This window comes from Lissotriton helveticus, chromosome 7 (genome assembly GCF_964261635.1).
Source record: "Lissotriton helveticus chromosome 7, aLisHel1.1, whole genome shotgun sequence".
Classification (NCBI taxonomy): domain Eukaryota; kingdom Metazoa; phylum Chordata; class Amphibia; order Caudata; family Salamandridae; genus Lissotriton; species Lissotriton helveticus.
The window spans coordinates 1,387,815,670-1,387,833,496 of record NC_136068.1 but is presented as its reverse complement, the minus strand read 5'-3'; the positions used below and the strand labels follow the sequence as shown (position 1 = coordinate 1,387,833,496).

Sequence of the window (17,827 nt, the reverse complement as noted above, 5' to 3'; positions counted from 1 at the left end):
CAGGTTAATAGTCCAGGCAGTCCCCAAATGTCATTCAGCAGCAGGAGTTACCTTGGAAGGAAAACCACATGCACATTCCACCTGAAAAAAGGGGGCAGCACTCCCCTTCATCGCTAATGTCTCCACTAGGGGTATATCCAAGGCAGCCACATGGTCTTCAACACACACCTTTATCAAACAATATTGTGTAGACATCCAGCCAAACATTGACGCTCAGGTGGGACCGAAAGTGATAAAACACTGTCTGCCAATGCAAACTTATTGTAACCTAACCTCCCAAGAGACTCATACCTCTACAAAGTGAATGCACAGCATGTGAATCAAGGAAAGATTAATGCTGCAAAACGAAATGGTTATGTACCTGTAGGAGTAGTTTTGCATCTTAACGAATTTTGTGGCAACTCTTCCTCCTCCCCAAAAGATGAGAAATGCTTGCAACAGGGAAATGAAGAAGAATTACACCAAGGGAAGGTGCCACAGCAGATTACAGAAATAAAAGAATCTAAAGACGACCACGTAAAGGGGCTTAACAGGCATACGTCTGATGTCATCTAAGGAGGGACATAGTGCCATATAGTAGATGCCGACCCCCATGTAAAAAAATAAAAGAAAGAGCATAGAGACTATTCCAGACCTAACCACTACATCATGCAATAATGCACAGTACGTGCAATCTAGAAAAATTCTTCAATCTGCAAAACTATTCCTACAGATAAGTAATCATCTTATGTGAGCTTTTGATTACAGCGCGGAAAATGGGAGGGTTGTTGTGTCGTCCGTTGGTAGAACCCACATGTTCTAGTTCTGCACCTGGGTTGTGTTTATTTATCACTGTGTCTGTTTTTTGTTTTGTTTCATCTTGGTTTTTGGACAATTAGTTACTAGTAGTTACTAGTTTAAACACTGTTCGCTAAACTTAAGTAAACTAAATTCATACCCACCAAACCTCTGATGTACACAGCAGTTGCAAGACGCAGTCAAGCAGCACATTCCTTATTGCAGTTGTCTTTCATTCCCATGTGCTTTTCCAGACAAACCACAGCAGGGTCAACACATAAACTATAATCCAGGTGTGTGCATTTTTTGTTTGTTTATGCACACTATCTTTGCTTCTTCCTCCATCAGTGGAGTTTTGTTCTATTTTAAAAGCTCAAATTCAGTGCAAATCAAATTAAACTAATGCTAGTCTCCCTGATGTATCCTTTATTTTCCAGTCGTTCCTGTGATCTTGAAGGCTTTGACCTACGATGAAAAGCGCGGTGCTTGCAGCGTTGGATCCAATGTCCGCGACGCAGCCTGTTATGTTTGCTGGGCTTTTGCTCGTGCCTATGAACCTGAAGAATTGAAGCCTTTCGTAAACGAAATTGCAAGGTAAGCACCTCTTTCTGGCCTTGATTAGGGTAACAAATCTTCTCTGTCAGGCAGAGTCTTGAGAAACCAAGCGCTGGTTCCCACAGTCCTTGTCCTATGGGTCTTTGATTACGCCAGATAGGTTGAGTTGCATATGTCAATCAGACTTTGCATCCTGGAAGGTTAGTCTTCAGTGGTGATGCCATTGGTTGTTTCTTGGTGCACATATTATTCTATCGGTTTGATTTAACCATCAGTGCACAAGCCAAAGTAAGGTGCACATCACATACTCCACTCGAGGCGCATTGTACCAGAAACGGTGCAACATTGACGCTCAGAGATTGATTGTTTTATTCTTTTTATTCTATATATAAGTGCTTTCTTGTATAGTTAGGGGTATTTTTTCAGGAATCAAATCCCAGATCCAGGTATAGGATGAAACCAAGTGTTAATAGGGAGGGGTACTGCCAGAAGAGTGGACAGAAGTTTGCAAGACACGGTTCTTGGATTGCTGCGTGGGCTTTGTGCTTTCTGGAAAAACACTGGCAAGCACCACTTACGGAAAAGTGATTTTAAAAACCAGATTGCGACCAACTTATAGGGTAACCAGATGTGTATTGATATTTGAATCATTTTATAAGACAGCAAGCAGCTGTGTGCCATCTGTAAAGACTGCTTTGCATACATTAAGTGGAACTTAGGGAGAGAATGTGCATAGGGACACTGAGTAAAGCCTGTCACTGAATGTGTCCCGCTGCATTCCTCTCGATCACGGATTTCCTGGTGTGAAGGCCTAGCTGGACTAGATTGATGCACTATAAAAGCATGCCTTGTGGCTAATTGGGCGTTCCGAACCATAATGTATTGTTCCTTCTTGTCTGGTACTAGCCTAGTAGATACTGTAATTTTGATTTAGGGGTTGCTGGCTGGGTGATGACCGTACACTAGGTTTACTGATGTTGCAATGCTGAAGTGACAATTATATTGGGCTGGATGTAGCAAGCCAAATTGTGATCGCAAACGATCGCAGAATTTCAGTGTTTGCGATCACAATTCAGCTGTGTGCAATGTAGGAAGGCAAATACCTACTCACAAGCATTTAGGGAATCGCAATTTGCGATTCCCTAAATGCTATGCTAGTAGACATTGCAAATTGCGATATTGCCTTAAGGAATCGCAAATTACCACCAACTTGAAGTTGGTGGTAATTTGCGATTTCCTTTAAAAAATCTCTTTTTTGCTTCTTCACATGCACATTTCAGGGGTGCAACAGGGTGTCCTTTTGGAACCCTTGCACCCTTGAAAGTGCGCACGCAGTTTGCGAGTACCTATTGGGTACTCGCAAATTGTGTGCGCAATTCCCATTCATTCCTATGGGCCTCCAGGCCCATAAGAATGGATGGAAAGGTATTCCTTGATTGTGAAGCACAATTTGTAATTTGCAATTAAGGAATATTAATTATTATTGCAATTCCTACATACATTCCATTTTGCGAGTCCTTAATAACGATTGACTAAAAACTGCTATTAACGACTCGCAAAACTGATTTTACCTACATCTGGCCCAAAGTTTATGAGCACTGCAATATTTTCACAAATTTCTGATATTAGGTTTTTATTTGGAAAGAACATGTGTATGCTATAGTACTTGTTATTTTGTAAATTTCACCCAATCACCCTCACGGCTGTTAGGCCCCTTCTGTAGGAAGAACACTGGTCACACCAGTCTGGGCTCAACCTTTCAGGGAAAGGCAACTAAGAGGTGTGGCGCCGCGGCCAGGGCGACTGACGCTGGAATCTGGGGATCACGGTTCTATCCCCGGCTCCGGCGGCAGATTAGCCCAGCACCATGTGACTCTGGGCAATAGCTCGCTTAATCTTCCCGACGGCCCCCCAGCGCCTAGAGACCCTAACGGGTGATTGTGCGCTTTACAAATGTGGACTTTTTACACCCTGCCCCACTGTCCACATCCACACTAGAAATTCCTCAAGTAACAGGCGGAAACAACGCTCTTTAAAATAATGCTGGAATGGAATCGAATTTAGATGTACTAGTGTGTGTTCTACAATGTAACAAGGCTTTAATGACGTGCTTATCAAATCCCTGAAATGTGTTTTGCCTGCTGGGCCATTCTGTTGCTGGACAATTTTGCCCGAATCCAAATCAAAATGTGTACATTATTGTTCTGCTGTAAGAGAAAGATCTATGTTAGTTGCATTCATTCTGAACTGAGTTTAATCCTTTTCATAAAACGGGATGGGATGGACTCGGTATGTGTATCTATTGGATCTTAGTCCGAGTCCTCCATGGAAACTTTCATTCACAGAGGTCTTTCTGTTGCAACAGGAAGGATTATTTTTACAACCAAACTTTGTGAACGTCTGTGTTGTGGTCGCAGATTTAAAGGGAAATTTCAAGGCCTATTTTGATCAAGACGTGACGGATAGGTTTCCGGAGATTACTACAATTCACATTTTCCATTTTGTGAAAAGTCTTAAAATAGGGGCAGTAAATAAGGTACTTGGCAGCTTTTCTTTGGGCTACTGAATGAGCTCCTTTCTTTTCTTATTAATTATAGCTAGATATTTCATCAATTGCAGATTTCTTACTTTCTAATTCCCTCTATAATGCACCTGTGGGATGCACTGCATAAAGCGGTCCTTCCTTTTTGGATAGCTCTTGAAGTAGATGCGCTCATCATGTCTATGTTTTCGGAGTGCAGGCCTATTAACTCTGAAAACCTTTTTCCTCGTTACCTTTATCCCCATCAAACAACCTTGTGTCCTGGTTTTGCGTTTTCTTTTAATCCAGTTATCAATCCTTCTCTAAACATGATTTTGTACCAAAAACCCAAATAATTATTTGTTATGTAGCTGATGGAGGCTTCTAACGGATGAGCTTCGCAAAGATTCTCCATTTAGAAACCTCTCCGAGGCATCCGACTCAAAGATTTTCGTGCATTGAATATATGCTGCTTGAGATTGCCCCTGTGGCTGCTACTGCTACGGAGTTCATAAATCCACTGTCAGTGATGGTTAGGGGTGGGGTTTTTAGCGAAATCAGGAAGAATGGCGCTTAGGCTAATGCGCGTGTTGTTTTCTGCGGACTTGTATTAGTATGGTACTGCCAGGTCGGAGGACTAACCCGATAACCCCCAGAATTGTGTGAATCACAAGATCCACACTGAAAAGTGAGCACAGTCCTGGGCACTCATGGTGGGGATCTCACAAAGTTGCTGTAAATTTTAAGTGTTATATAAATGCAGCGGTCAACACCAGCATGAGTTTGAAATTTTTTATATCATGAAACAACAACTGTGTTGAGCCAAACAACCAGCCGACACGTGTTTTGTCACCAGGAATAGTCCTGTGACTCTTCAGGGCTAATGCGTGTCTGGAGTGATGTGGAGAGCAGACCCAAAAAAACGGTGATAATTACAACCCGGTTGGGGGCATGTGTTGGAATCCAAATGATGGAGGCGAAGGTGTTGGAAGGCACGCCGCATCGTGTTCAAAGAACTGAATGTGTGATTGCGGCCGCGGGTTTGAGTCAAGCCGTATCGGTAGTCACGAAGAGATTAGCTGAGGTGCGGCTCATGTAATGCCTCAAGAGTATAGAAGGGTTGACTCCAGTGTCTGGAGAAACTGCCGGGTGAAGCCTGAAGAGTCACAGGACTATTCCTGGTGACGAAACACGTGTCGGCTAGATGTTTGGCTCAACACAGTCATTGTTTCTTGATATAAAACATTTCATACTCATGCTGGTGTCGACCGCTGCATTTATATAATACTTAAAATTTACAGCAATTTTGTGACATCCCCACCACGTGTGCCCAGGACTGTGCTTGCTGTCAGTGATGTTGGTTCCTTTTGTGGTAATGCTACAGATGCCAGGATTAAGTGTGTTTCCCCTTTTTCCATGATGATTTGGGGAGTTCTACTTCAAACTGCCTCCAAAATTCCCATCTTTGATCAATCTGTTGACTGGACTGCAGAAGGCACATGGAAGGATTTGACATGCATGGGTAATGAATATTGTGCATCGGTTTGGCACATGGTACTGAGGTGTGCACAGTGGCTGTTCAAGAAAAGGGCGGTCAAACTTATATGTGTAATTTCATAAAAGGGAGAAAAGCTCTGATTTGTGCTTCGAGAGTTGGGATGGCTCATAATGAGTGTTTCTCCTCCCGATACTGAGAACTTTCCATGCCATTCCTAATACTTTAAGAGGAATAGTCGCAAGTGTGACCATTCTTTCTCTTCCTGAACCAACAGGTTGAGGTCCACTTACAAGAGATTTTACCACTGGCGTTTTTCATATGCTACAACTGAGCCAGTTTCCATTGTGGAGAATCTTCAGCTTCAAGTCAAGTTCTTACGACTCTGCCTAGTTTTTAGTCTTTATGAAGAAGATATTCACTTGATGAAAAGTTTGTGTACATTACCCAACTCAACTTAAAAACCAATGCTCCTGTGCGCCAGTAGGTAGTGCCATGCAGCTGCGCGCCAACATTGTTCTGACCCGGAAGTGATGAGGGAGCTGCATATATGTCCTGTTGCACGCACTCAGGTCTTTTCCTTTCTTTCTGCAGCTTTAGACGTGGACCCGGAGCTAAGCTTCTCTTGCATTCATTCTGGAAATACATATCATCTTTCAAAATGTTCCAGTATGCAAAGGAATATGTCAACCCCTAAGACTACAGGGTTTAAACATTGTAGGGCACTGTCAGCGAGCAGATATCTGTGACATATCCCTGTGAGGTGTGCCTCTTGTGTTTGGGTTGAAAACACAATGCAAAGGCCTGCGATCACTACGCCTATACGAACGCGAAGGCCTTCCGAGAAAATGAGGCCATGCTATCCATGGCAAAACACTGCAAAGCTCCATACATGTAACACCCATGGTGGAAGTCAAGACGGTGGACCTGCTTCTGCTCCTGAAGTCGTTCCTGTGGTCGAAATCTTTGGGTAAGACAAAAAAATAAACACAAGAGCTCAAGAAATCCAGGTGGGACTAGGCCCCTTCATACTACTCTCAATATTCTGAGAAGGCAAAGGGCATTACAGTTCTTCCAGGTCTCACTTCTGTTCTAGCGTGCAGCCGATTCCAACTCTGGTCCTAATGCCCCCTGTATTCCCAGGTCCACCGGTGACATCCCAGCAGGATAAAGAGAGGCCATGCTACGCATCTTCAGCATGCTTCTAGTTCACCCATAGCTATTAGTGAGGTGCACCTCACTAATAGCTATGAGCCTCCAGTCAGGTTACCACCAGTGGATCAGTCCACTGGTGGTACCTCCAGTGCACCTCACCAGAGTCAGTGCTGACTTTGGCCCTGGCACTGCTCCCTTAGATTTCTACACCTTCACTAACCCCACAGCACCAGAGGGTTCCTATCCTATTATGGTCTCCACTCTGAGCTGAATTCATCTCAACGTAGGCCGCATCCAGATCCTGATGCAGCGCAGCCAGTACTTAATGTTTCTGATTCGAACACCATCCAGTTGCCATCACTGTGCACTCACACATACTGTATCAAGTTTTTGGCTCAGACAGAGAGGACGGTGGTGATGGGGTTAAGCTTGACCCCCTCCCCCAATCATGATGTTATTTGGTACAGGTGCGCTCTTGACAGCAATCCCAGAAGTCTTACAGGCTTCCATGGCCCAAACCATCTAGCATGTCTGGTAAGCTGCCAAAATTGTCATCCATTGGGGCCTAGACACCACTAATTGTCTAGGAAGTGATACTGGGACAAGCATGGAGCTCAGCCTCAATGTAAGGATGAGATTCACAGGCATCTCTGGGGATGTCCAGATGTCCCTAATCGTAATGCCCTCAATGGCTCCTGCCTGTTTGCTGAGAAGGCAGGCACTGCCCTGGAGTGTTTCAAGGAGTGCGGGGCTGTGGCATGTTCCTTGGGCTTTCTGACCTAGTCTGCAATCCCCCGTAACTGTCTTGCCCTTCCCAGAGATATGCCATGGGCTTTGCGTATCGACAGTGTCAAGCACCAACACTTGCAAAACCTTGGACCCTGCCTTACAGAAAACAACCAGGCCACCAGGTGCAGTGTATGTCACAATCCCATGCCCCTTAGGCAGCAATTTCAAAACCTCTTTAGTACACCCTTAACAGCACACAGCCATCCTGTAAAAGGCATTGACAGCCACTTCGTTTAGGTGATAGAGCATCACATCCAACAGGAGGGTCCAAAGGGGCACTCTCTTCCTTTCCTTTTCAACCCACTGCACATGCCCGCCTACATATGAGCAGCTTGCGGAGGACTATCTGTCAGTTTTGTGGCAGGAGGTGCCTGCTCTTTTTCCCCAAGAAGCCATAAAGAAGGTGCTGACCACAGAAGTGTGGGATGGATGTTATTCCCGCTACGTCCTTGTGTTGAAGAAGGACTAAGGCCTTCGTCTTATTTTGGATCTTTGCCCTCTCAACCCTTTTCTGCTAAAGGACAAGTTCAAGATGCCACAAGCACTTTCAGTTTGCCATTCTACCTTTCGTCCTCACCAGTGCCCCTCTTGTGTTCAGAAAGATGATGATAGTGCTGCACATCTTCGTGGGTCAGTGGTCCCAGTTTTCCTCTACCTCAAGGACTGGCTGTTGAAGGGAGCCTCGCTACAGTCAGTCATAGACAGCCTCCTGATGATGACAAACCTCCTGAGATCGCTGGGGTTCTCAGTCAGTCTGCCGAAGTCACACCTGACTCCTTCACAAAGGCCTCCTTTCATTGTACCCATCCATGATCGGGTATGCTTTCTGGCATTTCCTCCTGACCAGGGAGCCCAGGAGGTTTGGTCTGTGGTCCCAATGATTCAGTCTCTGTCCTGGGTCTTAGTGTCTATGGTTCTGAGGCTTCTTGGCCTATTGGCCTTTTGAGTCCGGTTCACCGACCGTACCATATGGAACATGTGAGCTGTGAAGTGAGATCTGAAGTCTCAGTGGGCCTAACACCAGTGGAACTTGGCAGATTTCATTTAGGTTTCTGAGAAAACTACAAAAGACCTGCATTGGTGGCTGCCCATCTGCAGTTGAACCAGCTGTAGACCCCTCACCCTATTTCACCTGGAGTTGACCGCGATGACAAATGTGTCAATACTGGGTTTGGTCGGCTCTGGGAATTATGGAAATCAATCAACTCTGGTCTCAAGTGAAGACCTGCTGCCACTTCATTTTGTTGGAGTTGCAGGCTATTCTCTTGGCGTTGAAGACCTTCCTGCCAACCGTCAAAGGGAAGCTGGTGCCGGTTCTCGCAGACAAAGTCAGTGCCATGTGATACTGCAACACGCATGGTAGGGTGGAGTCCAGGGTCATGTAAGGCTCTTCTTCACCTATTGAACTGGCTCGATCTGGCAGGATCTTTAAACACCAGGTCTGGCAAACTCAGCCAGCGACGCCTAGCGGATCACAAATGCAGTTACACCTAGAGGTGGTGCAGGGTGTCTACCAGCAATAGAGAGAACCCTGGCACAAATCACTTTGCCACCGTCAAGAACCCGCAATGTCAACATTTTTCATGCTGGAGTTTCCAAGAAGATTTTCTTTATTGAAGACGCATTCCACCTAGAGTGGACCAGGGGACCCCTGATGCCTTCCCGCCATTACCTCTCCTGCCCTGAGTTGTGAAGAAATTCAGGAACTACCAGGCCCAAATCATCTTGGGGGCTCCGGATGGGCCAGGGGAGTGTGATATCTTGACATTCTGACAGATAGCACTCTTCCACAAAGTCAATGTTCGCTGGTTCTGGCATACGCTTGTGGTTTTTTGTGGTACCCATTAGACAGACCCATTGCAGTGCAAAACTATTGGATGCTATCTTTTTTGTTCTATCTTTGGCCCAGCAAGGACTTGCAGGGGGCACTGTTAAAGGTTACTTGTTGACCATGTCTACTTTTTTGCATTTGTCAAACCAGCCATTATTATTGAAATCACCTGGTGTGATGCATTATTTTTAAAGGTTTGCAACATATCAACCAAAGTCCTTTGCGATGTTTTAGTGGGTTTTAAATTTGGTCCTCAATTTCCTAATGTGTGCCTCTTTCGAGCAGTTGTACAGTTGTTCATTATGCCTCTTGACCGTGGGCTTTCTGTTTGTGTTAATACCAACTCAGCTTGTGCTTCAGGCCTTCTTAGTGCAGCGACTTTATACTACCTATTTCATGGTCAAACTGATATTAAGAACTCAAGCTGAGTTCCTGTTGAAAACAGTGAAACTTTTTCATGTCAGACAAGCCATTGCTATTACGACTTTCTTTCTTGCTTCGCCCTTCCAGATAATACAGAATACCACTCTTCCACTGTTTTCAGAATAAGGTTTGGGGTTTTATTTATGCACTGCTCTCTCACAGAAAGGCTTTCCCCGATGTCAAATGAACACCATTCAAATGTGTCCTCACCACCACCGCCACCGCCACCACTCACCACTACTCACCACTACTCACCACCACCACTACTCACCCCCCCACACCACCCTTTGGCAAATGCAACTGTAAAATGCATGGATAATATTATGAGTAAAACTCAATAAGCAGATAATGCTGGACGTCCTGCAAGAAATCAGAAAGATATATATATACACTAAATACTTCAGATGATTAACTTGGATGTGCACTCAGACTCACTCACACATCACGAAGTCAATACTCAAAGAAAACACCTCATATGATTATAGCCACTGGAAACTGAAGGTACACACTGACAGTCACGCATCACAATGACTGTTTTAGCCACTGAAAACTGAATTGGAACGCAAACAGCCACACATCACAATGGCAACAGTAAAAAATCAAACACTTTATCTGGTGCAAACTTCATCCTGGCCCACTCCAGACCGGGGGATTCACAGCTGAGGACAGGAGACTCAGCAACCAGATTCCTGCACTAAAGATGCGTACACCGTTCAGGCTTCAATCCTAGTTCCTAAATCAACAAGCCTCTGCTTTATAATCTGAAAACACACTAGAAGGTTCCGAGAGGCCGTCCCAATGTGCCAAGGAAACTTACTGGAATTGGCCACTTTCCATGCAAAAATTCTAGGGCAAAGGAGTTCTCACGTTCCTTCTGCATTTTCATGTGTCCAGCCTTTATCTTAATGAAGCTTATGAAAGTCTCCGGCGGTACATTCAACAATAACAAAGCAACTTTGAAAGTGAATAACCTAAACAACTTGAGTAATCTGGGGGCCTGCCTGTGTGCGCAAAAAGCTCAAGCAAGACAGAGTCAGAATTCAAGATGACATGAGGGCATGTCAAAGGCAATAGTAACAACTTCATAATACTTCCCAATGTACAACACAATGCACATTTGTGCACCACTGCTCACAACACTGCACTTCGAGACCAAAAAATACGTTCCACACACCTCTCTCTCTCATTCTCTCTTTCAAATGCAGATCCCCCACGTTCTGTTCTTGGCAAGCTGTTCTACGCTGTGACAGCTCCCACTTTAAAACTACGACTGATATGAAAGATATCTTCAAGGTAAACAAGACCCATGCAGGGAAAAATGTTGTACATTCAGGCTAGGGTAAAATAAAACGCCAAAAGTCAATCCAAATAATGGTTGTCAAGGTCATCACGTGGTTTCAAAACATAGGAGTGCCTCTAGCACTACATCTTATTTGCTCAGCCTCATCCTTCAAAAGAAGAAGAGAGAGCCATTGCTTGGACCAAAAAAAGCCCACTGAGCATTTACATCGATTGTACCAAGGAACGTTCGTTGGATGATCAGCTTCTTGTGGGGTTCTCTGGTGCAAAGAAGAGCAAGGTGGTGCAGAAACAGACCATCTTATGATGGCTTGCCCTCTGTATTAAGCTCTGCTATGCATTGGCTAAGAAGCAGCCTTAATAAGGCCTGAGGAGGACTCATTCCACCAGGACCTAAAGCTGCTACTGCATTGGCACACAGAGTGCTTGTTCTGGATATCAGTCAGGCATCTGTGTGGGCATCAGTGCACGTGTCCACAATGCATTATTGCCTTGACAGTCAGATACGCTGGGATGGGCATGTTTCCTGTTCAGTCATGCAGTACTTTTTAGTCTAAGCCATTTCACAGACCCACCACTTGGGAGGTACTGCTTTTGCATTTGTTCACAAGGTGAAGAATCTGCCATTAGAATTTTCCATCGACAGAACAAGTTACATACTTTCAGCAACATTCTTTCTGTTGGATACTCTGTCTAATGGCAGATTCCTCAACGCCCTCCCACCGCTCTGTTGTGTGGAATGATCTCCTGTTCCATCTAAAAAGGTCCCAATTTAGATATCTGCATACTGATCCTTTTAGTCTGCTGTCGATCTCCACAACTGAGGGCACACATAGACTCATGAAAAACTGCTGGGAATTCATGATCAACAAAGGCAGTGACGAGAATAATTGACTGCTAACAATAATATAAGAAGAAAATCCTATTGAAGACTGGGCTTGTCTGTTTACTGAGGGGACATTATACCACAGAACAATACCAAGAATTACTTCCAGTATGCCTGCTATAGCCTTTTACCATGGATGTGTCATATATCAAGCTTTATCTCTAGTGTGCCACGTCCCTGTCTGTTAATAACTGCCTCCGGCATGCCAATACCAGTATTTTGCAAGGGCCAAAAAGCAGATTCGCAAGCATAGCACAACATTCTCCCTCATGCTAATTTACATTCACTAACTCGCACTCAATTTCACATGCTCACACTTGCTCGATTTTCTCACTCACTTTTACTCATTCATTCTCCCTCTCTTGCACTCAATCTTACGCATTGTCACTCAGTTTTACACTAAATAACTCACACCTACTCGCTAGCGCTTTTTTTGATGCAGTTTTATATAGCGCAAACTCAACCCAAAGGTATTGGAGTGCTTTACATGAGCAGCAGTTACATCACAGAACCAATTCATCATTTGTGTTTTAGGCATATGGAGAGTTAGTGATTTACTACACTGTCATGGTTTAGACCTGCACTCGAAGGTGCTCAAAATTTTTAACTGTAATCAATAGTTAATTAGGAAGGGAGTGCCCTGCTGTAGGTTGTCCCTACAACCCTGTCTGGAAACTGCCCTGTAGAGGCTTGGGAAAACCCAAGTCTGCAGGGTTCTCTACCTGTGTCCCTAAGGTTTCTCTGTGTGTACGCTTGTTTTTTAAAAAAACAGTTAATGCAGAAATTTTTCAAAAAGTAACCCAGTAAACAAAAATTATAAGCATTCCAATTTATGTGCTCATATTCATGTGCAAGTTTAAAGAAATACTTCACATATTTAAATCACATCAATATTTTTTCACATCAAAATTACAACGAGAAACCACTGTCCGTGGTTTACCAAGTTAATAAAACAATGCAAATAATAATTCCCAATGCATTTCGGGTTTCGTTGAACCCTTCTTCAGGGGTTATAAATTTGTAGACTGAAAACAAAAATCCGTGACTTGAGATGCCACGGCGTGATTCTGTAATGTACAAAAATACAACACAATGTAACAATGTGCATTTGATGACCCTAAAATGTTTCCATGCCTATTTATAGAATTCGCAAATCCAACTTTTCGCGAGAAGGTAAACAAATTGTGTAGTGGGATAGATTCATAAAGCCGTGGGGATTAATAAGATATTGGTGAAACTAACAGACGTTCTAACTCATGGTGATGTTAGTGCACTGGATATATGATACTCATAATCAAAAATAACGATGCACCTCCCGGTGAGCAGGAATAACGTGTGGTGAACAAAGCTGAGTAGAAACGCAAAAGTGATCAATTATACTCACTGAAGAAACAGTAATTAGTGTGAGAACCAAACCCACGTTATTTAGTTTCCAAATGATAAGTCTGAAAGGAAACAATGGAATAGAGTGACCTACTGTTGATAAAGGCTTAATATCTGCCTTTATGAAAAAATAAGTAACAATCTTACCACACTTCTTCACTTTTATGTAGTGTCCGACTCATGTAAGTATCTCCAATTCAACAGCGGTGGTAAATCGAAAAGGAATTGAGTTCCGGAACGTTTTCTGTAAGCGTGTATAAATTATGATTAATCCCTACGAGATTAGTAAGGTGCTGTCCGAACGCTCGATAAGTACAAACAATTCTTACCCGAACTTCCACGTTTCCGAACCCCTCAAGTAACTGCGTGCTTATTAAACGAAGTGAGAGTTATCCTGCAATTCAACGAAGTAGAGTTTTAATACTCGAAGTATACACGTATATTTATCGTGTTTCGAGTGCGCTATTCACGAGGAATGCTTACCTCCCGAGTCTGATTTGAAGACGCGAGTGCTCGATGGTGCTGGCTCCAGTGTAAACATCCGGAAGACCGCTGCGTGTTTTTAAAGGATCCCGTGCGCGAGAAACGTTCTGAAACAAAACTTTATTGTTCAGATACAAATCTTCGCATTAGATTTGTGTGTAAGATACCGAATATGCGTCTCTCGAAGATGATTCAAAAGATAAAGTAAATGCTCAAAATCCGCAGTGTTCACAACGAGTACTTAAGGCTATAAAAAACAGTGCTCCAGGAGATGAAAAACTGTGATGAAAGTGTGACGAGTTGGATAAATCTGTGCCAATTCTTTACAATGATTTATGCTAGTATTTTTCATCACATTTAAATGTTATGCATGTCATTTACGTTATATCTTAGTGGTTCAATGGTAAACGATAACCAGACTGTATATAGAACAAATGTAGAACATCATGACCGTTCTATGAATATTGAGAAACAACTGGAGGAACTTATGGTTGACATTTTATAAAAAACACAATAATTCATATTGGTCATTTAGTCCCCCTGGACTCATGGTTCCTAGATATTTTATCAAAAATGTTTCTCTTCTAGCTAACAGTGTGTGATTATCTGTACCTGTGGTGCAGTCAACTTTTTCTAGAACTGTAAAGCGAACTTGTGGGATGTTATGTGCCTGTTGTATCCAATTTGTAGCTAGACTAGATGACAATTGATTGTTCCTTATCGTGCTCTTGTGCTCTATTATTCTGGTTTTGATTTTTCGGGATGTTCTACCAACATATACTAAACCACATGGACACCGAATTGCATATATTACTCCTGTGGTATTGCAGTCTGCATTATGTTTAAGCTTGATGCTTTGGCCTGTTTTGGGATGTGGAAAGGAATTTCCAGTGATCACATTGCTGCATTGTCCACAATTGTAACACTTGTTCATGCCTTTGTATCTGCCACAGCTAGGTGTTCCTTTGCTTTTCAACAGTTCTCTTACGTTCTTCGAGCGTGTGTGAGCGAAAATAGATGTGCACCTATTTTCGCCAGCACCATCGAGCACTTGCGTCTTCAAATCAGACTCGGGAGGTAAGCATTCCTCGCGAATAGCACACTCGAAACACGATAAATATACGTGTATACTTCGAGTATTAAAACTCTACTTCGTTGTATTGCAGGATAACTCTCACTTTGTTTAATAAGCACGCAGTTACTTGAGGGGTTCGGAAACGTGGAAGTTCGGGTAAGAATTGTTTGTACTTATCGAGCGTTCGGACAGCACTTTACTAATCTCGTAGGGATTAATCATCATTTATACACGCTTACAGAAAACGTTCCGGAACTCAATTCCTTTTCGATTTACCACCGCTGTTGAATTGGAGATACTTACATGAGTCGGACACTACATAAAAGTGAAGAAGTGTGGTAAGATTGTTACTTATTTTTTCATAAAGGCAGATATTAAGCCTTTATAAACAGTAGGTCACTCTATTCCATTGTTTCCTTTCAGACTTATCATTTGGAAACTAAATAACGTGGGTTTGGTTCCCACACTAATTACTGTTTCTTCAGTGAGTATAATTGATCACTTTTGCGTTTCTACTCAGCTTTGTTCACCACACGTTATTCCTGCTCACCGGGAGGTGCATCGTTATTTTTGATTATGAGTATCATATATCCAGCGCACTAACATCACCATGAGGTAAACGTCTGTTAGTTTCACCAATATCTTATTAATCCCCACGGCTTTATGAATCTATCCCACTACACAATTTGTTTACCTTCTCGCGAAAAGTTGGATGTGCGAATTCTATAAATAGGCATGGAAACATTTTAAGGTCATCAAATGCACATTGTTACATTGTGTTGTATTTTTGTACATTACAAAATCACGCCCTGGCATCTCAAGTCACGGATTTTTGTTTTCAGTCTACAAATTTATACCCCTGAAGAAGGGTTCAACGAAACCCGAAATCCATTGGGAATTATTATTTGCATTGTTTTATTAACTTGGTAAACCACGGACAGTGGTTTCTCGTTGTAATTTTGATGTGAAACTATATTGATGTGATTTAAATATGTGAAGTATTTCTTTAAACTTGCACATGAATATGAGCACATAAATTGGAATGCTTATAATTTTTGATTACTGGGTTACTTTTTGAAAAATTTCTGCATTAACTGTTTTTAAAAAAAACGAGCGTACACACAGAGAAACCTTAGGGACACAGGTAGAGAACCCTGCAGACTTGAGTTAGTGATTTTCCCAGAATCACAGGATGTTGATCTGATGCTGAGACTTAAACCTGGTTCCCCAGTTGCAAAGTCAGCAGCCCTGGCTGTTACACCACACACACTCCCCACGTTGATGCTCCTGTCTCACATCTTCTGTTCCCAACTTACTGTCCAGCCAACCAACTCCTACGTTTGGCTATCATTTGTAAACTACACTACACCAACTGGTGTGGTACATGCATAGTACAAAGCTCCTCCCTCATTCCCTCTGACCTGGTCCACCCTTTCCTCTCCTCTTGTCAACATGTTTAGGCAGTCTAAGGGCTGCATAAAGTAGTTTACAACCAACCAACCAACAAAATCAGCACACCATCACATTTACATAAGGTAACTAACTGTGAAGAGACAATAGAAGAATGCATTTCTTTTTAGGAAAAATACATAACGTGCATACCACTAAACAAATATACTTAATCATACTGGATGACAGTACACTGTGTGCTATGTAATCTACTTACTCAGTGAATTTCATGTAAAACACACTTTTTCAATATCAGTTAACAGCACAAAACATTCGAGACTATGAATCTCAATATCTCAAAGCACTGAAATACATCACCTTTGCAGCGTTAATAAAGATACACTTACAGTAGTACTATGCAAAACCGTGAGATCAAGCAGGGTGGTCGTCAGTGCTTTAGATCACAAAACATGACACCATGCTTCATCCTGAAAGAGTTAAGGCATGGTAGCCCTTTTGATACTTCTAATTTAGGTCTAGCTGAGAGACGGCTTTCTTACCTTGCCAGCCCCATGCTTTTTCATGTTGTATATTCATATACAGAACGTAAGTATATAAGTAAAGTTATAGTGGTTACATATTAAAAGCACATAGAACTAGCAATGACATATAAAAAGATGGCATGCAAAAGGTTTCATTTTTTACTACCCGTGTTTCTCGTCTTAGCACATAGATGCCAGGGTTTCACTTACCCTTCACTCATAAAATGCAGACTGCTTAGCCTACACTCACAAAGGCACAGTACTCAGCCTACATTCAGTATGCTCATTCTGCACTCACAGACATTAGAAACAAAGCTCATACTATACTCGCTCACATTAAGCTCGCTCTATACTTGCACAGACAATATTCACACAGGCACAAAGCTCTCCTTACATTTACATAGAGATAGTGACTACCCTATCCTCACACACAGCAAAGTGTTTGACTTATGCTCACACAGGAGACAATACACTCATATCTGAAAGAAACAGTTAGTTATAGATTCCTTACCTTAGAATTACCCCCAGGCGTCAGACTGGATCCGGAAAGTTTTTTGTCAGCAGTGCCTCTGCGCGTCGGAAGGTGGCTTTGGCCGACTCCTCGTTCGCCATTGTGATCTCCGGGATGATGTTGCGATAGCTACTGGCAGCGCGCGCTCACGTCAGTTCTTTCTTTTTCCGCACCAGCTAGCGCAGATCCGGAGAGAGCGGTACCTCCAGCCACTTTTTGACAGATTTTTTTCCCGTCTTTTGTCGACATTGTTTTGGAGTCCATTGGCTCCTGATGCATGAGGGATGCCCAGCTTCAAGGTTTGCGGTTCCTGTAACCAACTGCTGCAAGTGACGGATCCGCAGCGCGTGTGCCTCTTCTGCCTGGGGCGCGACTACGACCCCAAGTCGTTCCCCGACTGCCAGACCATGAATCCGAAGTCTTTGCTGGAGCGGTCCTGAAGCTTCTTGAGGCTCGGCAGTCTGCTCCGTGCCGCTCGAGGTCCTGGTCATGGAGCCACCATCATTCTTCTTCCAAGTCTTCGCACTCGGGCTCAGGTAAGTCGAAGCACAAGAAGTCGAAGAAGCATATTCACTCTTCGACTTCTCACTGTCCGTCGGCCGATGCAACGAGGGATTCAGGTGGTACCCCTCCCGTGGCTCCGCGTGTGGAACCTGAAAGGTCGACTCCTCCGCCCCCCCTTTCCGGGACCCGGAGGGACCCCTGCCCAGCTT

The 17,827-nt window shown here is 43.3% G+C and overlaps 1 protein-coding gene across 3 annotated transcripts in view; it reads left to right on the top strand.

Moving 5' to 3' along the window:
- The window catches only part of TBCD (tubulin folding cofactor D), a 2,437,462-nt gene that overhangs the window by 961,516 nt on the left and 1,458,119 nt on the right, over positions 1 to 17,827 (top strand). For all 3 annotated transcript variants that reach the window (XM_078654702.1, XM_078654704.1, XM_078654703.1), the window contains one exon: positions 1,215 to 1,371. In XM_078654702.1, coding sequence (XP_078510828.1) covers positions 1,215 to 1,371 — 157 coding nt within the window. The remainder of the gene's footprint in view (positions 1 to 1,214; positions 1,372 to 17,827) is intronic.